Source organism: Heterodontus francisci, chromosome 12, assembly GCF_036365525.1.
Source record: "Heterodontus francisci isolate sHetFra1 chromosome 12, sHetFra1.hap1, whole genome shotgun sequence".
Taxonomy (NCBI): Eukaryota; Metazoa; Chordata; class Chondrichthyes; order Heterodontiformes; family Heterodontidae; genus Heterodontus; species Heterodontus francisci.
Genome location: NC_090382.1, coordinates 109,802,895 through 109,829,408, shown reverse-complemented (window position 1 = coordinate 109,829,408; position 26,514 = coordinate 109,802,895). Strand labels below are relative to the sequence as shown.

The following is a 26,514-nucleotide window of genomic DNA, read 5'->3' as shown; positions in this document are numbered from 1 at the left end:
TTCTCTCACCGTGATGCCCAAGCTATCTCTCCCACCGCTGTGACCTCCACCCCACTGTCTCTCCCAACACCAAATTTCTCAGTTCTTACAACTGATATAAAGGACCATTTTATTTCAGCGCACCCACAAATTCATCTGGATGGCATTGTTAAGTATCACTGAACAGGCACAGCTCAGAGATTTCATAGACTTTGACGTCACGAGGTGGTGCTGCCACCAGAATTGTACCAAAGCACACTGTCCTTCTACACATTGCTTGTACCTGGTGATAGATTCTTTATAAAACCAGCATGAAGTACTGTGGATTCCAGGTCTGTCTTTGCTGGTGGGAGCAATCTGGGCCATAGACTCATGCAGCATAGGAGGCAGCTATTTGGTTCTAAGTGCCTACACTGGCTCTGTGAAAAAGCTATCCAATTAATCCCACTCCCTGCCCCTTCCCCAAAGCCCAGCAAAATTTTCCTCTTCAAGTATTTGTCCAATTCCCTTTTGAAAGTTACTATTGAATCTCTTTCCACTTCCCCTTCAGACAGTGCATTCCCGATCATGGCAAATCGCTGCATGAAAAATTTCTCATCGTGCCTCTGGTCCTTCTGCCAATTATCTTAAATCGGTGTCCTGTGGTTACTGACCCTCCTGCTGAATTAAGAACATTGCACAATGTTGAGTGTTTTCTTCCCCTATGTGTATTGTCACCACCGGATCAAACAAACAGACTCAGTGACAATTCTGTACAATTGTGCACAGCCAGGTTACACTTAACAGGTTCTCCAACAACACAATGAACTACAGCTACACTGCTGTCATCTGCCACCCGTTCTTGTACTGTTTCACTTACGTTTTTTGCCATTGATGTGATCCAGGAAATTGATGGAATCTTTCACTACACAGTCACAGACATTGCAATAATATCTGTCGAGAGAAACCATACACAAAATCAGCAGTAAGATCGAGACAGTGGAAAAAAGAAATCACTTTTGCCCAAGTAGTTTACAGTTATACGGTTTCATGATCCATAGGAACAGGAGGAGGCCATTCAGCCCGTTGAGCCTGTTCCATCATTCAGTGAGATCATGTCATTCTAACTCCATCCACCCGCATTGGTGCCATATCCTTTTATGCACTTGGCTAGTAAAAATCTGTTGATCTCATGTAAAATTATTAATTGAGCTAGCATCTACAGCATTTCATTGGAGAATTCCACAATTCTATCACCTTTTGTGAAGATGTGTTTGTTAACTACTGTCTGGTTTTAAGGTTGCAGCCTTTGTCCTAAACTCCCCTACCAACAGAAAAAGTTTCTATCTACCCTATTCAATTTGTTTCAATATCCAAACAACCTCAATCAAATCACCCTTTAACCTTCAAAATTCCAGGGAATACAAGCCTTGCTTATCTAATTTCTCCTCATAATTTAACCCTTGGAGCACTGCTAAACATTCTGGTGAATCTATGCTGCACTCCTTCCAAGGCCAATAAACCCTTTCTAAACCAAGGTGCCCAGGCCTGTACACAGTACTCCACATGTGGTCTAACCAGGGCTTTGCATAGCTGTGACAAACTTCTTCCTCTTTATATTCTATCCGTCTAGTTATAAAGACCAAAATTCCATTAGCCTGATTTGTTTTGTTCCCAATACTACATTTTAGTGATGTGTGTATACGGACCCTGAAATCTCATTAGACCTTCACTGTTCCTAGCTTTTCACCATTTAAAAAAAAAAATATTCAGATCTATCCTTTTTTGGTCCAAAATGGAAGGCCTCACACTTGCCTGCACTGAAATCCATTTGCCACAGTTTTGCCCTCTCACTTAATCTATCAATGTCTGTTTGTGATTTTATGCTCCCATCTACACTACTTACCAAGCCAGCAATCTTTGTCATCAACAAATTTGGATATGATGGTTCTCTATTCTACTATCGGAATTAATAAATATAGTGAATAGTCGAGGGCCCAGTAGAGATCCTCGTGGGCCACCACTCAGCACTTTCTTCCAATTTGAGTACATACCGTCATCTCTACTCTGGCTTCTACCACTTAACCAATCTCCTAACCAGGTCAATAATTTGCCTTCTATTCCATGAGCTTTAACTTTAGCCAACAATCTTTTATGTGGAACCTTACCAAATGCCTCTGGATTTCCCTATAAACTACATCCATTTCCCCATCTACTATTTTAGTTAGTTCCTCAAAAAATGTAATTAGGTTCAACAGACATGACCTATCCTTCACAAATTCAAGTTGGCTCTCAAATTTCTCCAAGTGTTCATCCAATCTATCCTTAATTAGAGAGTCCAATAACTTTTCCACAACAAATGTTAGACTAATAGCTCTATAATTTCTCGGTTTCTCTCTCTCACTTTTCTTAAATAATAATGGAGTTAGATCCCTACTGCATGGGCGTGCAAGACTCATGCGCTCAGTCTATTCTCTACTGCATGTGGGCCACTGTTGATTCATTAATTGTTTCAGTAAAGTTAGAATGCCTCTACATTGGGGACTGGAGCACACAACCTTCTAACTCGGCAACGAGAGTGATACCCACTGAGCCATGGTTGACACGTAGTCCACGTGGACTGCAGGACTAATTTATCCTAATTCCTAATCTACAAATTATGTCTTCAAAAAGACAACAGGGAACAGTACAGGCCAGTCAGCATCAGCCCTAGACATATAGAGTGATCACTGGTTTGAGGTAGCAGGAAGGGGGCGGGGGGTGGTGGAGAGTAGGTGGTACAGCACTGCTGTAACAGTGCCCCCAACACAATCCCCCAGTCATAGACAGTATCTTCAGAGGAGGAAAGAGAAAAGAAATGGAGAGTGAAACACAGCACTTACCCTCCCATTTCAGACTGCGGCGTTGTCTTTGTGATGACTATGGTCTTTCCCAATTTTGATTCCAAATCCACTTTATAATCTCTGTGACGTAGGAGCTCACGTTTGATCGGTACCGGAGGCTTTGCTAAAACAGAAACAGAAAGCCTTAAGATGTGGAACGAGTCACAAGTTACTTCAAAATTCCTACTGCATAAAATTGTTCAGATCGGCCATTGTTTTCTTTCCAAGTACGGAAATATGCATCTCTCGTCTTACCTTTCTCTGCAAATTTATAAGACTGAATTAGACGATTGTCAAGAAGCACACACATTTCTTTATTCAAAGTTATTCTTTGAATAAGAAATTGCACAGGTCAGTCAGCACCCAAGAAAATAGGCTGACGTTTCAGAGGAGGGCCACAGAATAGAATCATACAGCACAAAAGGTGGCCAAAAGTCCCCCCCCCCACCCCCACTACTTTCCCCGTAGTCCTAATTTTTCATTTCAAGTTTATATTCAATTCACTTTTGAAAATTATTAAATCTTCTTCCATCACCCTTTCAGGCAATGCATTCCAGATCACAACAACTCACTGCACAGGAAAAATTCTCCTCCTTGCTGCCCAAGTCAGTGAAAGAGGTAATAGTTAAGATACTGGATGGGCTAAAAATTAATAAAGTGGAGGTATTAGAAATGCTGGCTGTACTTAAAGTTGATAAGTCACCAGGACCAGATGGAATGCATCTGAGGATGCGGAGAGAAGTATGGAAGGAAATTGCAGAGATGCTGGCCATAATCTTCCAATCCTCCTTATATACAGGGGTAGTGCCAGAGGACTGGAAAATTGCAAATATTACACCCTTATTCAAAATAGGTGCAAGGATAAATCCAGCAACTCCAGGCCAGTCAGTTTAACCTCAGTGGTAGGAAAGTTGTAAGAGATGATAATCCAGGACAAAATTAATAGTTACTTGGACAAGCGCGGATTAATTAAGGAATGCCAGCACGGATTTGTTAAAGACAAAGACAAACCATGTTTAACTAAAATAAAAGCAAAACACTGCGGATGCCGGAAATCTGAAATAAAAACAGTGTTGGAAATACTCAGCAATCTGGCAGCATCTGTGGACAGAGAAGCAGATGAAAGGTCACAAACCCGAAACATTAACTCCGCTTCTCTCTCCAAAGATCCTGCCAGATCTGCTGAGTATTTCCAGCACTTTGTTTTTATTTCATGTTTAACTAAGTTGATTAAGTTTTTTTGATGAGATAACAAAGATGTTTGGTGAGGGCAATGTGGTTGATGTGGTGTGGATGGACTTCCAAAAGGCATTTGATAAAGTAGCAAAGTGGAAGCCCATGGAATAAAATGGCTGTGGCAGCATGAACACGAAGTTGGTTGAGCAACAGGAAACAGAGAGCAGGGGTGGACAGTTGTTTTTCGGACTGGAGGATGGCATCAGTGGGGTGCCCCAGGGATCGGTACTAGGAACACCGCTTTTCTCAATTTATATTAGTGTCTTAGATTTGGGTGTGCAGGGCACAATTTCAAAACTTGCAGATGAAACAAAACTTGGAACTATTGTGAACTGCGAGGAGGATAGTGATAGACTTCGAGAGGATATAGACAGGCTGGTGGAATGAGTGGACACGTGGCAGATGAAATGTAATGCAGCAAAGTGTTAAGTCATACATTTTGGCAGGAAGAACAAGGAGGCGCAATATAATCTAAAGAGCACAATTCAAAAGTGGGTGCAGGAACAAAGAGACCTGGGAGTATATGTGCACAAATCATTGAAGGTGGCAGAACAGATTGAGAAAGTGGTTACAAAGGCAGATGGATCCTAGGCTTTATTAATAAAGGCATAGAGTACAAAAGCAAGGATGTTATGACAAACCTTTCCAAAACACTGGCTTGGCCTCAACTGGAGTAGTGTATTCAATTCTGGGCACTACACTTTAGGAAGGATGTGAGGTTTTAGAGAGGTTGCAGAAAAGGTTTATGGGAATGGTTCTAGGGATGTGGGACTTCAGTTATGAGGATAGATTGGAGAAGCTGGGTTTGTTCTCTTTAGCAAAGAGAAAGTTGAGAGAAGATTTGATACAGGTGTTCAAAATCGCGAGGGGTCTAGACAGAGTAGAGAGTGAAACTGTTCCCATTGGCGAAAGGGTCAAGAACCAGAGGACACTGATATAGGGTGACTGGCAAAAGAAACAACAGTGACATGAAGAAAAACTTTTTTTTATGCAATGTGTGGCTAAGATCTGGAATGCACTGGTTGAGAGTGTGGTGGAGGCAGAAACAATCAGGGCTTTTAAAAAGGAATTGGATAAGCATTGGAAGAGAAAAAATTTGCAGGGCAACGTGGAAAGTGCAGGGCAGTGGGACGAGCTGAGCTGCTCTTGCAGAGAGCCAGCTCAAACACAACAGGTCAAATGGCCTCCGCTGAGCTGTAACTATTCTATGATTCCTCTCCTGGTTCTTTTACCAATTACCTTTAATCCATGTCCTCTGGTTACCTGGCCTTCTGACACTGGAAACTGTTTCTCTGTATCTACTCTATCAAAACCCCTCATAATTTTGAGCACCTCTACTAAATCTCTCCTTAACCTTCTCTACTCTAAGCAGAATACCAACTTCTCCAGTCTCTTTCCATAACTGAAGTCCCACATCCCAGGGTACCATTCTAGTAAACCTCCTCTGCACCCTCCCCAAGGCTTTGACATCCTTCCTAAAGTGTCCAAGCCAAAATGTTAAACAAGCCGCCTCCTTCAGGTGCTGATTGATTGCTGTTATTTTGAAATATATAATATGCAGATTGGGATGAATGAGTAAATGACATATGGATGTGTATTCCAAGCAGAAGTCTATGTTTGGACAAAGTCTAAATTAATCTGGTGTAGATTCTAAATGTAAACTGAGACTACGTCCTAATTGTTACCCCACACAAAACTGCGAACAAGATTCTTAGCAGCAAACATCGTGTGCTTTCATCTATTTTCCAACAAGACGACACACTGAGGAGAAACAAAGGTATTTCAATCGCTCCACCATTGGTGGCTGTGCCTTCAGCTGCCTGGACCCTAAACTCTAGAATTCCCTCTCTAAACATCTCTGCCTCTCAACCCCTCCCTCCTCCTTTAAGCTGCTCCTTAAAACCTATCATAGGCCAAGCTTTTGGTCACCTGTCCTAATACCTCCTTATGTGGATCAGTATCAAATTTAGTTTGATAGCACTCCTGTGAAGGACCTTTTACGATGTTAAAGGTGGTATATAAATGCAAGTTGTTGTTGAACACAACGGCACAATTGGCAAGGCTCCACAAAGGGTCTTAAGGTGAGAGAGCAGGGTACAGAATTGGGGCTAACAATGTCGCAGGCTTATCGCTGTTCTGTGCTCGTGCCTAATGTGGCTCAGTAGCAGTCCACAGAACCACGCAGCTGTAGCAGGGTCGTGTGTGTCGCGGCATCAGATCCAAACCTGATCCTTTACAACTCTCACATTCCATCTCAGGTTACTGGATATCAAACAGGCGCAGGAACACTGAACTGACCTCCCCGCTGCCCAGATGAAGTGGCATTGACACTAAATGCAGTTTTCCTACTGCTGTCCCATCCAACCTCAGCTAACATGACATGGATCAAGGATCAAACTTGGAAGTTTCCTGTGTGCATTTGCGGCAAGTGATTAACCTTGCTAAACACCCAAGTGATTTTTTTTTGAAAAAAACTACTTCAAAACACCAAAAAAAATCCTAAAGTGCTGGTTTGCCAACTTTTAATTCCCTTTCTATTTTACAGTCGCATTCCTTCATTACGTATCATCCTGTCAGATGTGTATATTTTACCGCCCCACTCCATAATATATCAAAACACGATCTTAATTTGAAATTCTCTTTCATATTTCTCCATCCTTCTCAGCTTCCTCAAGGCTCTTTCCCATGTTGCAATTTTCTCCATCATTAGAATGCAGCTTTGCCCACACAACACACTTTCACCTCCTATTCAATCATTGAACTATCTGCTTTAGAGTAGAAAGTAAAGCTTTGACTTGCACAGTTGGTCTGCACACCCTTCAAGCCCACGTTATCCTGCTCCCTGCGGCCATTCCTTACAAGCTAACAAGACGAATACTTTAACATTTCACTACTTGCGTGGCTAAGCAGTCTGAATACTGTAATAAAGAAACTGGGGAATAAAATGAATTAGGCTGTGTTTGAAAGTTTAAAAAGAAAATAGAGAAAATGTATACAAAATTTCACAACACCGCGAACTTTATTGAGTCAATGCGTTACATGTTGCGGCACTAAGCTACACAGACCAGAAGATCTCAGTTTAATCTTGCAGTTGGTGCCAGGTTCAACCAAAGTAGCAGTAAAACACTACAACTGACATCTGCACTCAGAGACTACGCAGTAGGTAGAGTGGGGGGAAATCAGCGGGACAGAGCACAACCATGATCTCCACTATTCCGCTGCCTATACTGCAAAATGTGTGTGTGTAGATGTCACTCGAGAACAGGATGACAGGTCATTTCGCGTGAGGATATTAGGAGTGCTATTCCACTATGGAGGCAACAAAGCAGCACCAGGTCCTTTCCAGCAGCTGCCTGCCTGCAAGCTCAGCCGAGGTCTGTGAACTGAACACAGACTAGGGAGAACATTGGGGTGCTCCTTCCTCAGTAAGGCGCAGGTAATCCTTGAGGGATTGGAGGACTTGGTCCTTTTTGGTCACGAAGCACACTTTGCAGAACTGATGATCAGAATGTGCTTGGACTGTTGGAAATTGATAACATTACAGTCATATCCTGAATTTCCAAACTCCAGGATTTGTTCAAAGAGATACCATCATGTAGCAACATGACTTTTTATAGTTGAATAGCAACAATGTTACAAAATAATCCAAGTTTATACTAAACACAACTCTTGAAAACAGAAAATCCTCCAACATCTGATGCAAAAAACTAAAATACACTATAATTATGATTTCACAGGTGCCATCAAAACATACACATAGAATCATAGAAATTTACAGCGCAGGAGGCCATTTAGCCCATCACCTCTGTGCCGGCCGACAAGTTATCCAGCTTAATGTCTTTCAGGGAACATCACTGATGCCCTTTAGGGAAGGAAATCTGCTATCCTTACCTGGTCTGGCCTACATGTGACTCCAGACCCACAGCAATGTGGTTGACTCTTACATGCCCTCTGAAATTGCCTAGCAAGCCATTCAGTTGTATCTAACTGCTACGAAGTCAATAAAAAGGAATGAAACTGGACAGACCACCCGGCATCGACCTAGGCACCAGAAACAACAACGGCAAACCCAGCCCTGTCGACCCTGCGAAGTCCTCCTTACTAACATCTGGGGGCTTGTGCCAAAGTTGGGAGAGCTGTCTCACAGACCAGTCAAGCAACAGCCTGACATAAGTCATACTCACGGAATCATACCTTACAGACAATGTCCCAGACACTGCCATCACCATCCCCGGGCATGTCCTGTCCCACTGGCAGGACAGACCCACCAGAGGTGGTGGCACAGTGGTATACAGTAGGGAGGGAGTTGCCCTGGGAGTCCTCAACATCGACTCTGGACCCCATGAAGTCTCATGGCATCAGGTCAAACATGGGCAAGGTAACCTCCTACTGATTACCACTTACCGCCCTCCCTCAGCTGATGAGTCAGTACTTCTCCATGTTGAACAGCATTTGGAGGAAGCACTGAGGGTGGAAAGGGCACAGAATGTACTCTGGGTGGGGGACTTCAATGTCCATCACCAAGAGTGGCTCGGTAGCACCACTACTGACCGAGCTGGCCCAGTCCTAAAGGAGATATCTGCTAGACTGGGCATGCGGCAGGTGGTGAGGGAAGCAACAAGAGGGGAAACATATTTGACCTCGGCCTCACCAATCTGCCTGCCACAGATGCATCTGTCCATGACAGTATTGGTAGGAGTGACCACCACACAGTCCTTGTGGAGACGAAGTCCCGCCTTCACATTGAGGATACCCTCCTTCGTATTGTGTGGCACTACCACCGTGCTAAATGGGAAAGATTTCGAACAAATCTAGCAATGCAAAACTGGGCATCCTTGAGGCGCTGTGGACCATCAGCAGCAGCAGAATTGTACTCATCCACAATCTGTAACCTCATGGCCCGGCATATCCCCCACTCTACCATTACCATCAAGCCAGGAGACCAACCCTGGTTTAACGAACAGTGTAGGAGAGCATGCCAGGAGCAGCACCAGGCATACCTCAAAATGAGGTGTCAACCTGGTGAAGCTACAACCCAGGACTACTTGCATGCCAAACTGCGTAAGCAGCATGCGATAGACAGAGCTAAGCGATCCCTTCACCAACAGATCAGATCTAAGCTCTGCAGTCCTGCCACATCCAGTCGTGAATGGTGGTGGACAATTAAACAACTAACTGGAGGAGGTGGCTCCACAAATATCCCCATCCTCAATGATGGGGGAGCCCAACACATTAGTGCGAAAGATAAGGCTGAAGCTTTTGCAACAATCTTCTGCCAGAAGTGCCGAGTTGATGATCCATCTCGGCCTCCTCCTGAAGTCCCCAGCATCACAGATGCCAGACCTCAGCCAATTCAATTCACTCTGCGTGATATCAAGAAACGACTGAAGGCACTGGATACTGTAAAGGCTATGGGCCCTGACAATATTCCGGCAATAGTACTGAAGACCTGTACTCCAGAACTTGCCGCACCCCTAGCCAAGCTGTTCCAGGACAGCTACAACACTGGCATCTACCGTGCAATGTGAAAAATTGCCCAGGTATGTCCTGTACACAAAAAGCAGGACAAGTCCAACCCGGCCAATTACCACCCATCAGCCTACTCTCAATCATCAGTAAAGTAATGGAAGGTGTCATCATCAGTGCCATCAAGCGGCACTTGCTTAGCAATAACCTGCTCAGTGACGCTCAGTTTGGGTTCCGCCAGGGCCACTCAGCTCCTGACCTCATCACAGCCTTGGTTCAAACATGGACAAAAGAGCTGAACTCAAGAGGTGAGGTGCGAGTGACTGCCGTTGACATCAAGGCAGCATTTGACCGAGGGTGGCATCAAGGAGCCCCAGCAAAACTGAGGTCAATGGAAATCAGGGGGAAAACCCTCCGCTGGTTGGAGTCATACCTAGCGCAAAGGAAGATGGTTGTGGTTGTTGGAGGTCAGTCATCTGAGCTCCAGGACATCACTGCAGGAGTTCCTCAGGGTAGTGTCCTAGGCCCAACCATCTTCAGCTGCTTCATCAATGACCTTCCTTCAATCATAAGGTCAGAAGTGGAGATGTTCGCTGATGATTGCACAATGTTCAGCACCATTTGTGACTGCTCAGATACTGAAGCAGTCCATGTAGAAAGGCAGCAAGACTTGGACAATATCCAGGCTTGGGCTGATAAGTAGCAAGTAACATTCGCTTAACACAAGTGCCAGGCAATGACCATCTCTAACAAGAGAGAATCTAACCATCTCCCCTTGACATTCAATGGCATTACGATCGCTGAAACCCCCACTATCAACATCTTAGGGGCTACCATTGACCAGAAACTGAACTGGAGTAGCCATATAAATACCGTGGCTACAAAAGCAGGTCAGCAGCTAGGAATCCTGCAGCGAGTAACTCACCTCCTGACTCCCCAAAGCCTGTCCACCATCTACAAGGCACAAGTCAGGAGTGTGATGGAATACTCTCCACTTGCCTGGATGGGTGCAGCTCCAACAACACTCAAGAAGCTCGACACCATCCAGGAAAAAGCAGCCCGCTTGATTGGCACCCCATCTACAAACATTCACTCCCTCCACCACCAGTGCACAGTGGCAGCAGTGTGTACCATCTACAAGATGCACTGCAGCAATGCACCAAGGTTCCTCAGACAGCACCTGCCAAACCTGCGACCTCTACCACCTAGAAGGACAAGGGCAGCAAATGCATGGGAACGCCACAATCTGCAAGTTCCCCTCCAAGTCACACACCATCCTGACTTGGAACTATATTGCTGTTCCTTCACTGTCGCTGGGTCAAATTTCTGGAACTCCCTTCCTAACAGCACTGTGGGTGTACCTACACCATATGAACTGCAGCAGTTCAAGAAGGCAGCTCACCACCAGCTTCTCAAGGGCAATTAGGGATGGGCAATAAATGCTGGCCTGGCCAGCGACGCCCACATCCCATGAATGAATTAATAAAACAAATCCCACTTTCCAGGTCTTGGTGCATAGCCTTGTAGCTTACGGCACTTCAAGTGCATATCCAAGTGTTCTTTAAATACAATGAATATTGCTGCCTTTACCATCCTTTCCGGCAGCAAGTTCCAGACTCCCATACCCTCCCGGTGAAAAACATTCTTCATTCCCCTCGCTACCCAACTTTAAATAGACTCCTACTAACCAAATAGGAAATATATTGCCAAACTTCCTGTGCGCTGTCACGGCAGAATTAAGTGCCCATTTTAGTCAGTCATTGCACATTCTGCCCATCGACATTTTCCGATAAGCATTAACCATTCTAAAACAAAAGGGTTAACATCAACGTTAAAATGGCGACAAGTGGAAAATCCAGGTCACCATGCTTGGGGAAGATCCATTCCAAACATCAACTTACCATCGCGCTTCTCTCTTTCTTCCTGCAACCGCTTCTGCGCCAATTTCTCGTACTCATCCTTGTCCCACTTCTTGCGGAAGTCCATATTTTTCGTCTGCGGGGAGAGATGATGAGTTTAAAACAGAAACTGAGGGAAAAAAAACACGCTCTAATCAAAACAGTCAAACAGGCAGCTGGCACGTCCAGATACTGTCTGTGCCCCCGCAAGTGTGCGTATGATTTTTTGGGTGGAAGGGAAAGAGAGACTTGCATTTCTATAGCACCTTTCATCACCTCAGGACATCCTAACGTGCTTTACAACCAATGAGGTACTTTTGAAGTGTAGTTACCATTATCATGTAGGATAAACAGCAGCCACTTTACGTACAAGATCCCACAGACAGCAATGTGATAATGACCAGCTAATCTATTTTAGTGATGTTGGATGAGGGAGATATATTGGCCCCAGAACACAGAGAACTCCCCTTCTCTTCAAAGCACTGCATGGAAACTTTATATTCACTCGAGGAGGCAGGCAGGGCCTTGGTTGAACATCTTATCTGAAATATAGCACCTCTGACGGTACTGCACTGGGGAGTCAGACTAAATTACTGGTTCAAGTACCACCAGGCTCAGAGGCGAGAATGCTACCCACTGAGCCACAGCTGACAGGGAGAGAAAGGAATGAATCCAGTTCAGATCAATGATGGCAATGTTGGAAAATCAAATTTCTTTATTATGCTCTCACTCTGAGTTGAGCACTCCAGGCTCTGATAGAAAATCTGGAAAAGCATTTTTTTCCCTTCAAAACTGAGTTTTTATTCTCCGTTTCCACTCTGTTGCACCTTACCAGGTGACACCCCAGAAATTTCATGAAGATTGCAAGTGGGTTGCTGAGGTGGCTCATCTCACATGCGGCAGTAATTGGGTTGTTAGAGGTGGCCTTAGTGCCCACATATGCAAATGTGAGAGAAGAAAAATCAACCAGTTATTCCACTCCTAGCTGCCAATAAGTGATATGGCATGGATTAATCAACAAACATGATGGCAATTTACCAAAATGATTCACAGGGATGAAGGATTCAATTACGTGGAGGCTGGAGGCGCCTGGGATGTTTTGCCTTAGAGCAGAGGTGGTGATGGGGAGATTAAATAGAGGCGTTCAAAAACAGAGTATATAAGGGGACAGTTTCCACTGACAGGCTGGTCAGTAACCAGAAGACACAGATTTATGTTCATTGGTAAAAGAACCAGGGGATTGATAAGACCTTTTTTTTTGAAACGTAGTATGATTTGAAATGCATTGCCCAAAAAGGCAGTGGAAGCAGATTCAATAGTAACAGTCAAGAGGGAACTGGATAAATATTTGAAAAGGAAAAAGTTGCAGAGGGGTGGGGAAAGAGCAGGGGTGGGGAAGCAGTGGGACTAATTGCCCCATTATCCCTTAAAGCCCTTTGGATAATGAAAAATCTATCAATCTCAGTTTTAAAATTAACAATTGATGCAGCATCAATTGTGTTTGTGGAGCTCAAGCTGCTTCATCTGTAACTGAATTTTAGCTAATTTCACTGCACTACCATCTGGTTCACTTTGTTCTTCATCCAATTTCAAATGGTGTGCTCTGACTGCAACTATGTCTGCTTTCTTAACGCCTGGTTTTAACTCCACCACCAACAATTCTGCTAAATCCTTTAGCCTAGCCTTGGTTAAGTTTCTCAAATCACTCAGGGATACAGCCTCCTCCCCCAGAAAGGTCACAGCAACTGACAAAGACATTCCGATAGCATAAACTTTAATGGACAACAAAACTGTTTCTTTACTTTTCCTCTTTTCAAGTTGAACAGTGACATCACAGGAAATCTGCAAGGTGATTGGTTGGTGAGTAACTGCTGTTCGGGAGTATTAGTAAATAGCTGGGTTAGTAACTAAAGAGAAAGGTAAGGTCTACAGTTTTTTTTTAATATAGTAAGTAGTGTTTTTTTAGGGAATCAATGTCCCTAGTGTAAATAATCTCTAATCTTAGAGTAATTCAAGGAAGTAAATAGAGGGTAAGTCATGGCAGGGCAGCTCAACAGTGGGCAGCTCAACAGTGTGGAGTGCTCCTCCTGTGCAACGTGGGAAGTCAGGAACACTTCTAGTGTCCAGGGTGAATTCGTGTGCAGGAAGTGTCTCTAACTGCAGCTTCTCGAAACCCACGTTTCGGATCTGGAGTGGTGGCTGGGTAAACTGTCAGGCAGAGTAGAAGAGCTAGGTAGGTAGTGCAGGAGTCCCCTGGGTCCATCTCGCTCTCTAACAGATTTTCCACTTGGAATACTGTTGGGGGAGATAGCTTCTCAGGGGAATGCAGCAAGAACCAAGTCTGTGGCACCACAGGTGGCTCAGCTGCACAAGAGGGGAGGAAAAAGAGTGGGAGAGCTATAGTGATAGGGGATTCTATCATAAGGAGTACAGATAGGTGTTTCTGTGGCAGCAAACTTGACTTCAGGATGGTATGTTGCCTCCCTGGTGCTAGGGTCAAGGATGTCACAGAGCGGCTGCAGGACATCCTGAAGGGTTGGGGGGGGGGGGGAGTGAACAGTCAGAGGTCGTGGTTCACATTGGTACCAATGACATGGGTAGAAAGAGGGATGAGGTCCTGCAACAAGAATTTAGGGAGCTAGGTAGCAGATTAAAAAGCAAGACCTCAAAGATTGTAATCTCCGGATTACTCCCAGTGCCAGGTGCTAGTGAGTATAGGAATAGGAGGATAGAGCAGATGAATGCGTTGCTGAAGAGATGGTGCATGAGGGAGGGCTTTAGTTTCCTGCGTCACTGGGTCTGTTTCTGGCGAAGGTGGGACCAGGACAAGTCAGACCGGATGCACCTGAACCGGAATGGGACCAACATCCTTGCAGGGAGTTTGCTAGTGCTGTTGGGGGTGGGGGGGGGGGGTGGGGTGGTTAAACTAATTTGGCAGGGGGGATGGGATATAGAATGGAGGTACAGTAGGGGGGTGATGCACAGCCAAATATAGAAGAGTAACTAAGTCAGTCTGGAACGCAGAGCAAATTTCGACCTGTTAAGGCACAAAACAATAATGCAAGGCTGAATTGCATCTATTTTAAAGCAAGGAGTCTTACCAGGCAGATAAATTGAGGACATTGAACACATGGGAATATGATATTATTGCTATCAGAGAGACATAGTTGAGGGAAGAGCAGACCGGCAGCTTAACATTCCAGGGTATTGAATCTTCAGGCGTGACCGGGGGCGGGGGTGTAAAAGAGAAGGTGGCATTGCATGCTGGTCAAGGAGTCAATTACTGCAGCAAGGAGGGATGATATCTTAGAAGGTTCCTCAAATGAGGCCATATGGGTAGAACTTAAAAACAAAAAGGGGGCCATCACTTTGCTGGGAGTCTACTACAGGCCTCCAAACAGGGAGAGACAGAGGAGCAGATATGTAGGCAAATCTCAGAGAGACATAAAAATAACAGGGTAATAATAGTAGGGGATTTCAACTTCCCCAATATTAACTGGGATAGTCTTACTGCAAAAGGCTTGAAGTGCATCCAGGAGAGCTTTTTGAGCCTGCACATAGAAAGTCCTACAAGAGAAGGGGTGGTACTGGATCTAATCTTAGGGAATGAAGCCGGACAAATGATAGAAGTGTCAGTGGGGGAGCATTTTGGGGAATAATGACCATAACTTTGTAAGATTTAAGATAGTTATGGAAAAGGACAAAGATGGACCGGAAATAAAGGTACTGAATTGGGGAAGGCCGATTTCAATACGATAAAACAGGATCTGGCCAAAGTGGACTGGGAGCAGCTACTTGTAGGAAAGTCTACATCAGGCCAGTGGGAGTCATTCAAAAAGGAAAGAGAGCGTGTTCATGGCCAACATGTTCCCGTAAAGGTGAAGGGTAGGACCAATAAGTCCAGGGAACCCTGGATGTCAAGGGATATAGAGGATTGGTATAAGGAAAAAAAAGGCTTATGACAGACTCAAAGGGCTCAAAACAGCAGAGGCCCTGGAGGAATATAGGAAGTATTGGGGGGGGGGGGGGGGGGGGGGTACTTAAAAAAGGTGAGCAAAGAGGGGGTGTGAAAAAACACTGGTGGGAATGATAAAGGAAAATCCCAAGGCGGTTGATAAGTATATTAAGGGCAAGAGGATAACCAGGGAAAGAATAGGGCCCATTAAGGACCAAAATGGCAATCTGTGTGTGGAGCCAGAGGACGCAGGTGAGGTTTTAAATGATAACTTTTCATCTGTGTTCACTATGGAGAAGGACGATGTAGGTGTAGAGATCAGGGAGGGGGATTGATATACTTGAACATATTAGCATTGAAAGGGAGGAGGTATTAGTGGTTTTAGCGGGCTTAAAAGTGGATAAATTCCCAGGCCCAGATGAGATGTATCCCAGGCTGCAATGTGAGGCAAGGGAGGAGATTGCAGGGGCTCTGACACAAATTTCCAAATACTCTCTGGCCACAGGAGAAGTGCCAGAGGACTGGAGGACAGCGAATGTGGTACCATTATTCAAGAACGGTAGTAGGGATAAACCAGGTAATAACAGGTCAGTGAGTCTATCAGTGGTAGCGAAACTATTGGAAAAAATTCTGAGGGACAGGATTAATCTCCACTTGGAGAGGCAGGGATTAATCAAGGATAGTCAGCGTGGCTTTGTCGGGGGAGAGCATGTCTAACAAATTTGATTGAACTTTGAGGTGGTGACTAGGTGCGTAGATGAGAGTAAAGCAGTTGATGTAGTCTACATGTACTTCAGTAAGGCTTCTGATAAGGTCCCACATGGGAGATTGGTTAAGAAGGTAAGAGCCCGTGGGATCCAGGGCAATTTGACAAATTGGATCCAAAATTTGCTTCGTGGGAGGAGACAGAGAGTAATGGTCGAGGGTTGTTTTTGCAACTGGAAGCCTGGGAGCAGTGGTGTACTGCAGGGATCGGTGATGGAACCCTTGCTGTTTGTAGTGTACATTAATGATTTAGACATGAATATAGGAGGTAGGATCAATAAGTTCGCAGATGACATGAAAATTGGTGGTGTTGCAAATAGTGAGGAGGATAGCCTTAGACTACAGGACAACATAGATGGGCTGGTAAGATGGGCAGAGAAGTGGCAAATGGAATTTAATCCTGAGAAGTGTGAGGTGATGCATTTTGGGAGGAATAACAAGGCAAGAGAATATACAACGGATGGTAGGATCCTAAGAGGTACAGAGGGACCTTGGTGTACTTGTCCAGAGATCACTGAAGGCAGCAGCACAGGTAGATAAGGTAGTTAGGAAGGCATATGGGATATTTGCCTTTATTAGCCGAGGCACAGAATATAACAGCAGAGAGGTTATGATGGAGCTGTATAAAACGCTAGTTAGGCCACAGCTGGAGTACTGTGTACAGTTTTGGGCACCACACTATAGGAAGGATGTGATTGCACTGGAGAGAATGCAGAGGAGATTCACCAGGATGTTGCCGGAGCTGGAGCATTTCAGCTCTGAAGGTAGACTGGATAAGCTAGGGTTGTTTCCTTAGAGCAGAGAAGGCTGAGGGGGAACCTGATTGAGCTATATAAAATTATGAGGGGCACAGATAGGGCAGATCGGAAGAAACTTTTTCCCTTAGTGGAGGTGTCAATAACCAAGGGCTTGGATTTAAGGTAAGTAGCAGGAGGTTTAGAGGGGATTTGAGGAAAAATATTTTCACCCAGAGGGTGGTTGGAATCTGGAACGCACTGCCTGAAGGGGTGGTGGAGGCAGGAACCCTCACAACATTTAAGAAGTATTTAGATGAGCACTTGAAACACCATAGCATACAAGGCTACGGGCCAAGCGCTGGAAAATGGGATTAGAGTGGATAGGGTTGCTGGCCGGCGCGGACACGGTGGACCAAAGGGCCTGTTTCTGCGCTGTATGACTCTAATTATTATCACCCCACACACAATGGTACTTCGTTGGCATTGGGTTATCCCAGCCAAGCCCCCAATTATGTTGCGACTGAGGTGGGAGGAATGCACTGTCATTTCTAGTTCCGCTTCTCCACAGTTCACAACATATATTTAAATGTTTACCCAGATACCAATGTGGTCAATCATATACTCTACTCTTTAGCCCAGAATAAAATACACCAACCAGATTTCTTTAATAAAAAACAAAATTATCCGTTTATCATCAGAACAAGACTTATTTAGTAATGAAGCAAAGCATTAACAGAGATTGAAATATGAAAGTTCCCTTTTTAAGTTAGCCCCTTACACTCACACTCTGAAAAAAGTACAGAAATTCTCTCTGCAGAGGTTTGTTACAAAAAAAAATTACTTTGGCCAAATACTTTCTAATTCTTGAAAAAAAAAGACATTTTTTTTATTTAGAGATACAGCACTGAAACAGGCCCTTCGGCCCACCGAGTCTGTGCCGACCAACAACCACCCATTTATACTACCCCTGCAGTAATCCCATATTCCCTACCACCTACCTACACTAGGGGCAATTTACAATGGCCAATTTACCTATCAACCTGCAAGTCTTTGGCTGTGGGAGGAAACCAGAGCACCCGGCAAAAACCCACGCGGTCACAGGGAGAACTTGCAAACTCCGCACAGGCAGTACCCAGAATCGAACCCGGGTCCCTGGAGCTGTGAGGCTGCAGTGCTAACCACTGCGCCACTGTGCCGGAAAGACGTCGGTTGTCCCTTTTTGTCTGGCATCCCAATTACACGTAGACAGCTGTCACTGGGATCTTCCTAGAACAGTTTTTTTCAGGCGACGTTGAGCATCAGTTTGGCAGACCTTCCAGGAGAAATGTGTCAAGTTCCAGTCTGTTTCCTACACTTGCCTCTCGGGGCTTCTTAAAGAGATTGAAAAGTTGGCGGGCTTTTCAAAGAGACGGAACAAGCTGAGTTGGGGCTTGCTCCCTTGGCAAGTTTTCTCTTTTTTTTTTAAAAAAAACACTGTCCACACCCCCAACTCTGCCCAAAGTGAAACCAAAAACAATCTCTCCAAAAGCAAAACTCCAAATAGCAAGTCAAAAACTCCCTGGCCCTCATAAATCTTGCTGTCACTTCTCTATAAACATCTCCCCTTAGTCTAAGGTTTCTGTTGTTTATTTATCTTAAATCACATGATTTCCAGCAAAAGGTGGTTTTCAAGAAGTATAAGGACAGGTGGGGATGTGGTAGGAATATGGAATTAGTGTAGCATTAGTATAAATGGGTGGTTGATGGTCAGCACAGACTCGGTGGGCCGAAGGGCCTGTTTCAGTGCTGTATCTCTAAACTAAACTAAAATCTCAAGTGTCCCCTCAGAGAACTTCAAAAAAAAGTCCAGTAATTATGAAACCTTCAGCCTCCAAAAAGTGAATCCATTTCCACAATTTAAATACAAGTCCTCAAAAAATTTAACAAAAAATGGAAGCACTGTCACAAGACTTATCAAATATTTATCCAATTCCCTTTTGAAAGTTACTCCTGAATCTGTTTCCTTCACCCTTTCAGGCAATGCATTCCAGATCATAAATCATTGCTCAAAAACACTCCTCATCTCACATCCAGTTCATTTTCCAGTTATCTTAAATCTGTTTGTCCTCTGGATACTGACCCTCCTGTCACTGAAAACAGTATCTCCTTATATACCCTAGCAAAATGGTTCATGATTTTGAACACCTCTATCAAATCTCCCTTTAACCTTCTCTGTTCTAAGCGGGACAAGCCCAGCTTCTCCCATCTAAAGGCTGAAAATTTCTCTGTACAGGTGTGAGTAGCTGCTTCTGCACCATGTTTGCATTTAGATTCACTTTATGACCCTCCTAACCGGAAACTCTTTTTAAAAAAAAATGATTGGCTAAATCAAACATGCTTTGGGACCATAATAAGTAGCAGGCCTAGGGGCATCTTGATAAGGACTAGTAATGAAAGTGGGTGAAGGGTTGTGGAATGGGATGCATATGGGAGTACTGCCAATAGAAGCAGTATGAATGGGGTAAAACCTAGGGAGATGAAGTAGGGAGGCATCTGGAGGGGCTGTAATGAGTCTACCTTCTATGATAAAACCTCCTTTGTAGCCTGTGATTGGCCATCATTATGTGCTTCAGTATAACCCTCTATTACTTTCTCCCTCATGCATTTATCTCGCTTTCCCTTAAATAGATCGATGTTAGTCACCTCAACTACTCCTTGGTAGGGAGTTTCACATTCTCACCACTCTCTGGATAAGGAAGTTTCTCGAATTCCCTATTGGATTTATTAGTGACTATTTTATATTCACAATCCCTAATTTTGGACTCCCCCACAATTGGAAATATCTTCTCTACCCTATCGAACCCCTTCATAATTTTAGACAACTCTATTACGTCAACCCTCAGCCTTCTCCTTTCTGGAGAAAAGAGCCCCAGCGTGTTGATTCGTTTGTTAAATTTCAGGGTATTTCCCTTTTATCCCCGTACCCTATTTATTGCTTTCTCTTATTTGTTTTCCTCCCCATTTATTGCCCACTAACCAACCCCACCTCATTCATTCCCTCTCGCTTCATATTGTCCTTTTCGTCCCCTTCAATCACCAGTCTAACATTTCACCTTTAATAAAGCTTTTTTAAAAAATTCATTCATGGGATGTGGGTGTCGCTGGCAAGGCCAGTATTTACTGCCCATCCCTAACTGTCTTTGTGAAGGTGGTGGCGAGCCACTTTCTTGAACCGCTGCAGTCCATGTGGTGAAGGTACTCTCTGAGAGAGGGAGTTCCAGGATTGTAATCCAGCAACAATGAAGGAATGAAGATATAATTCCAAGTTAGGATGGCATGTGAATTGGAGGGGATCTCCCATTCATCTGATGCCCTTGTCCTTTTAGGTGGTAGAGGTTGTGGATTTGAAAGGTGCTGTTGAAGAAACCTTAGCAATTTGCTGCAGTGCATCTCATAGATGGTACACACTGCTGCCACTGTGCCCCAGTAGTGGATGGGGTACCAAATAACCAGGCTGCTTTTAACTTGACAATTCCAAAATTCAACTGCAAGGCAACATTCATGCATTTTAGAATACGTCTCTCATTCTCCAAGCCTCCATGAATAATTCCCATTGGGATATGGCGATAGCACAGGGAAGTGGCACTGAGGTAGCTGATCAGCCATGATCTAATTGAATGGCAGAGCAGGCTCGACAGGCTGAAGGGCCTACTCCTGCTCCTATGTTGCTGTGGGTTCACCTACCGGGATCTCCAAGGCAGATGAAATAGCTGAGTTCAATTCTAATGAAAGGTCACAGACCTGAAACTTTAACTCTGCTTCTTTCTCCACAGATGCTGCCTGACCTGCTGAGTATTTCCAGCACTTTTTTATTTCAGATTTCCAGCATCTGCAGTATTTTGCTTTTATTTTAGCTGATTTACATGTTCATTCTAAAACTTCCAATTTACGGGAAATGGGGAGGGGGTAAAATCTGCAATGTGCTGAATTGTTTTGTCATCCTTCTGAGACTAGATACTTGTTGAATTCCAATGGTGTACAGCTCAAGGCTTCAGCTTTAAAACATGTGATTGAGCGCTGCGATTAGGGAAAAGCAAAATCTCAACATAATGCCCCTTTAAATGATCTTTTTCTTGCAATTAGTGCAGAGAATACAATATATATTTACAGATAAACCTAAGCATTCCTGCCCTCCCAAAATAAGTTCCAAGGATTAAATTACGAGGAGAGATTACAAAAAACAAGCGTTGTATTTCCTGGAGTTTAGAAGATTAAATGGTGATTTGATCTTCGTTTTAAGGGGAGCAGATAGGGTAGATAGAGAGAAACTATTCCTGCTGGTTGGGGAGTCTAAGATTAGGGGGCATAGTTCGAAAAATTAGAGCCACATCTTTCAGGAAGGAAATTAAGAAACACTTCTATATGTAAAGGGTTTTAGAAGTTTGGAACTCTCTTCCATAAACAATAATTGATACTAGATGAACTGGATCAGTTTTAAAACTAAGATCTATAAGATTTTTGTCAACCAAAAGTATTAAGGGATATGCAGCAAAGGCAGGTACGTAGAGTTAGGTCGCAGATCAGCCATTGTCTCACTGAACAGGTGGAACAGGCTCAAGGGGCTGAATGGCCTCATCCTGTTCCTGTGCTCAAATCCCTCATTTTTTTGTAACTAGAATCAGGGCTCATTTTTGAATTTGCTTGCCCCTCCCCAACCAAAGTATAATTTTCTGTGCAAGTATCTTCTATTAACATGTTAATGAGTAAATTTGACCTTTCATTCCCTTGGCAATTGAGGGGTTTTCTCCCTTGTGGGATCTTGCTGTGCACAGCTTAGCTGCCGTATCTGCCTTCACGATAACAGTGATTCCCTGGCTAAGAAGCACTATGGATTTTCCAGAGGACATGACAGGAGTTACAGAAATACAAGTTTGTCCTTTCTTAATCAATAACAGTGCACGAGATTCATTCCAAACAAATAGTTCAAAAGAAGAAAACATTCAATTTTTTGCCCATTCATAACATGGCATTACAGCACAAAAACAGGCCATTCAGCCCAATAGGTCTATGCCCATGTTTGTTCCACACAAGCCTCCTCTCACCCCATCAACATATCCGTCTATTCCATTTCTCCCGAGAGTTATTTATCAAACTTCCCCTTAAATATATCTTCACTATTCGCCTTAACTTATCCCTGTGGTACCAAGTTCCACATTCTAACCACGCTTGGTGGAAAGAAGCCTCTCCTGAAATCCTCATTGGAACTATTTTATATTTATGTCCTCCTAGCTTTGGACTCACCCACAGCTGGAAACATCATCCTTACGCCTGCTCTATCAAGCCTTTTCTAATCTTAAAGACCTCTATCAGTGCTTCTTTCAACCTTCTCAAGAGCCCCTGCCTGTTCAGACATTTCCGAAAACATTTCACAATGAGAAATAATAGTGGCCCCTTTTTTATTTATTTCCCTCTCCAGTTATCGACCACCCCCCACCCTCTCCGCACTCCCACCAGTCACTCCCCCCTCCCTTTTGACTCATTATCCCCATCTCGGCTCTCCCTCCAGTTACCCACCCTCCACTCTCCCTCGTTATCCCCTCGCTGTCCCGCCAATTATTCCCCGTCCCCGCTCTCCCCCCGTTATGCCCTCCCCCGTTTTCACTCGTTATCTCCCCTCCCTCCCCTCCAGCACTCTCCTTTCCCTGCCCTCCCCCTCCAGCTCTCGCCCCAGCTCTCTCCCCTCCCTCCGCTCCCACTCCAGCTCTCGCCCCTCCCTCCAGCTCCCCCACCAGCTCTGGCCCCTCCTCCCGCTCCCCCTCCAGTTACCCTCCCCCCGCTCCCCCTCCAGTTACCCTCCCTCCGATCCCCCTCCAGCTCTCGCCCCTCCCTCCAGCTCCCCACCAGCTCTCGCCCCTCCCCCCGCTCCCCCTCCAGATACCCTCCCCCCGCTCCCCCTCCAGTTACCCTCCCTCCGCTCCCACTCCAGCTCTCGCACCTCCCTCCAGCTCCCCCACTACTCGCCCCCTCCCCCCGCGCCCCCTCCAGTTACCCTCCCTCCAGTAATCCTCCCTCCCTCCGCCCTCCCTCCAGTTACCCTCTCCCTCCGCTCTCCCTCCAGTTACCCTCCCTCCCTCCGCTCTCCCTCCAGTTACCCTCCCTCCCTCCGCTCTCCCTCCAGTTACCCTCCCTCCCCTCCAGTTACCCTCCCTCCCTTCTCCCTCCAGTTACCCTCCCTCCCTCCCCTCTCCCTCCAGTTACCCTCCCTCCCCTCTCCCTCCAGTTACCCTCCCTCCCTCCGCTCCCCCTCCAGTTACCCTCCCTCCCTCCGCTCCCCCTCCAGTTACCCACCCTCCCTCCGCTCCCCCTCCAGTTACCCACCCTCCCTCCGCTCCCCCTCCAGTTACCCTCCCTCCGCTCTCCCTCCAGTTACTCTCCCTCCCTCCACCCTCCCTCCAGTTACCCGCCCTCCCTCCAGTTACCCGCCCTCCGCTCTCCCTCCAGTTACCCGCCCTCCGCTCTCCCTCCCTCCAGTTACCCTCCCTCCGCTCTCCCTCCCTCCAGTTACCCTCGGTCCAGTTACCCTCCCTCCGCTCTCGGTCCAGTTACCCTCCCTCCGCTCTCGGTCCAGTTACCCTCCCTCCGCTCTCGGTCCAGTTACCCTCCCTCCGCTCTCGGTCCAGTTACCCTCCCTCCGCTCTCGGTCCAGTTACCCTCCCTCCGCTCTCGGTCCAGTTACCCTCCCTCCGCTCTCGGTCCAGTTACCCTCCCTCCGCTCTCCCTCCAGTTACCCTCCCTCCGCTCTCCCTCCAGTTACCCTCCCTCCGCTCTCCCTCCAGTTACCCTCCCTCCGCTCTCCCTCCAGTTACCCTCCCTCCGCTCTCCCTCCAGTTACCCTCCCTCCGCTCTCCCTCCAGTTACCCTCCCTCCGCTCTCCCTCCAGTTACCCTCCCTCCGCTCTCCCTCCAGTTACCCTCCCTCCGCTCTCCCTCCAGTTACCCTCCCTCCGCTCTCCCTCCAGTTACCTTCCCTCCGCTCTCCCTCCAGTTACCTTCCCTCCGCTCTCCCTCCAGTTACCTTCCCTCCCTCCGCTCTCCCTCCAGTTACCTTCCCTCCCTCCGCTCTCCCTCCAGTTACCTTCCCTCCCTCCGCTCTCCCTCCAGTTACCTTCCCTCCCTCCGCTCTCCCTCCAGTTACCTTCCCTCCCTCCGCTCTCCCTCCAGTTACCTTCCCTCCATTCTCCCTCCCTCCGCTCTCCCTCCAGTTACCCTCCCTCCATTCTCCCTCCCTCCGTTCTCCCTCCGCTCTCCCTCCAGTTACCCTCCCTCCATTCTCCCTCCAGTTACCCTCCCTCCGTTCTCCCTCCAGTTACCCTCCCTCCGTTCTCCCTCCAGTTACCCTCCCTCCGTTCTCCCTACGCTCTCCCTCCAGTTACCCTCCCTCCGCTCTCCCTCCAGTTACCCTCCCTCCGCTCTCCCTCCAGTTACCCTCCCTCCGCTCTCCCTCCAGTTACCCTCCCTCCGTTCTCCCTCCCTCCGCTCTCCCTCCGTTCTCCCTCCCTCCGTTCTCCCTCCGCTCTCCCTCCAGTTACCCTCCCTCCGTTCTCCCTCCGCTCTCCCTCCAGTTACCCTCCCTCCATTCTCCCTCCCTCCAGTTACCCTCCCTCCGCTCTCCCTCCAGTTACCCTCCCTCCGCTCTCCCTCCCTCCGCTCTCCCTCCAGTTACCCTCCCTCCGCTCTCCCTCCAGTTACCCTCCCTCCGCTCTCCCTCCAGTTACCCTCCCTCCATTCTCCCTCCCTCCGCTCTCCCTCCAGTTACCCTCCCTCCGTTCTCCCTCCCTCCGTTCTCCCTCCGTTCTCCCTCCAGTTACCCTCCCTCCGCTCTCCCTCCAGTTACCCTCCCTCCGCTCTCCCTCCAGTTACCCTCCCTCCGCTCTCCCTCCAGTTACCCTCCCTCCGCTCTCCCTCCAGTTACCCTCCCTCCGTTCTCCCTCCCTCCGCTCTCCCTCCAGTTACCCTCCCTCCGTTCTCCCTCCGCTCTCCCTCCAGTTACCCTCCCTCCATTCTCCCTCCGCTCTCCCTCCAGTTACCCTCCCTCCGCTCTCCCTCCAGTTACCCTCCCTCCGCTCTCCCTCCAGTTACCCTCCCTCCGCTCTCCCTCCAGTTACCCTCCCTCCGTTCTCCCTCCAGTTACCCTCCCTCCGTTCTCCCTCCAGTTACCCTCCCTCCGTTCTCCCTCCGCTCTCCCTCCCTCCGCTCTCCCTCCGCTCTCCCTCCCTCCGCTCTCCCTCCAGTTACCCTCCCTCCGCTCTCCCTCCAGTTACCCTCCCTCCGCTCTCCCTCCAGTTACCCTCCCTCCGCTCTCCCTCCAGTTACCCTCCCTCCGTTCTCCCTCCCTCCGCTCTCCCTCCAGTTACCCTCCCTCCGCTCTCCCTCCAGTTACCCTCCCTCCATTCTCCCTCCGCTCTCCCTCCAGTTACCCTCCCTCCGCTCTCCCTCCAGTTACCCTCCCTCCCTCCGCTCTCCCTCCAGTTACCCTCCCTCCCTCCGCTCTCCCTCCAGTTACCCTCCCTCCCTCCGCTCTCCCTCCAGTTACCCTCCCTCCGCTCTCCCTCCAGTTACCCTCCCTCCATTCTCCCTCCGTCCTCCCTCCAGTTACCCTCCCTCCGGTTGATGTTTGTTTATTGCGGGGCAACTGTTGGCGGAGGCCGGGACTATCGCAGTCGGCAGTTCCGAGGCCTCCACACCACATAAACCCGGCGGCCAGTTACTCGCAACAACCAGCAGCGGCCCTCAGACTCACCCCGCTCCCCGACGCCATCCTGACTCCTCTCCAGCCGCCCGACACCAAGCTGTTGCACGGAGCCCGCCTGGCCACCGTCAACCGAGCCGAGCCCCCGCGCCAATGATAGTGTGGAGCGGACAAGAGGCACCCTGAAATTGGAGGGCCTTTCGAAAATCATAGCGCCCCCTATAGAAATGGGAGGACCAGCTTCTGTGTCAAACTAACAGCTAAATGTTATTTCAGGTTACCAGCATCCACAGTATTTTGTTTTGGTATAAAATAATTCTGTTCCGCTGTGGCACTTATAAAAGAAAGGTTATGAGCTGCTATGACTGCAAGTTCTATCCTCTAAGAATGGAGTGACCGGAAACCTATGAACATAGGAACATATGAAGTGGGAACAGGATTAGCCCATTAGGCCCCTCGAGCCTGTTCTGCAATCAGATCCTGGCCGATCTTTGACCTCTACTCCATTTTGCCACCCAATCCCCATATTCCTAGATTCTTTGGGAGTCCAAAAATCTATCAATCTCAGCCTTGCAGATACTCAAAAACATACAGTCCTCTGAGGTAGAGAATTCCAAAGATTCACAATCATCTGAGTGCAGAAATTTCTCCTATCTCAGTCCTAAACAGCCAACACCTTATGCTGAGACTACGCCCCCCTAGTTCTAGACACTCCAGACAGGGGAAACAGCATTTACCCTGTCAAACCCTCTCAGAATCTTATGTTTCAATGAGATTTTTATTTTTTTCTATTTATTTAGAGGTACAGCACTGAAACAGGCCCTTCGGCCCACCGAGTCTGTGCCGACCATCAACCACCCATTTATACTAATCCTACATTAATCCCATAT

The 26,514-nt window shown here is 46.8% G+C and overlaps 1 protein-coding gene across 1 annotated transcript in view; it reads right to left on the bottom strand.

The window, feature by feature from the left end:
* zmat2 (zinc finger, matrin-type 2) overlaps window positions 1-25,773 on the bottom strand; it is a 35,978-nt gene extending 10,205 nt beyond the window's left edge. Inside the window, exons 1-4 of the mRNA XM_068044086.1 lie at window positions 25,676-25,773; window positions 11,444-11,537; window positions 2,841-2,964; window positions 839-912 (exon numbers count right to left, since the gene is read on the bottom strand). Coding sequence (XP_067900187.1) covers window positions 839-912; window positions 2,841-2,964; window positions 11,444-11,537; window positions 25,676-25,693 — 310 coding nt within the window. The 5' untranslated portion in view covers window positions 25,694-25,773. The remainder of the gene's footprint in view (window positions 1-838; window positions 913-2,840; window positions 2,965-11,443; window positions 11,538-25,675) is intronic.
* Window positions 25,774-26,514: the final 741 nt, after the last annotated feature.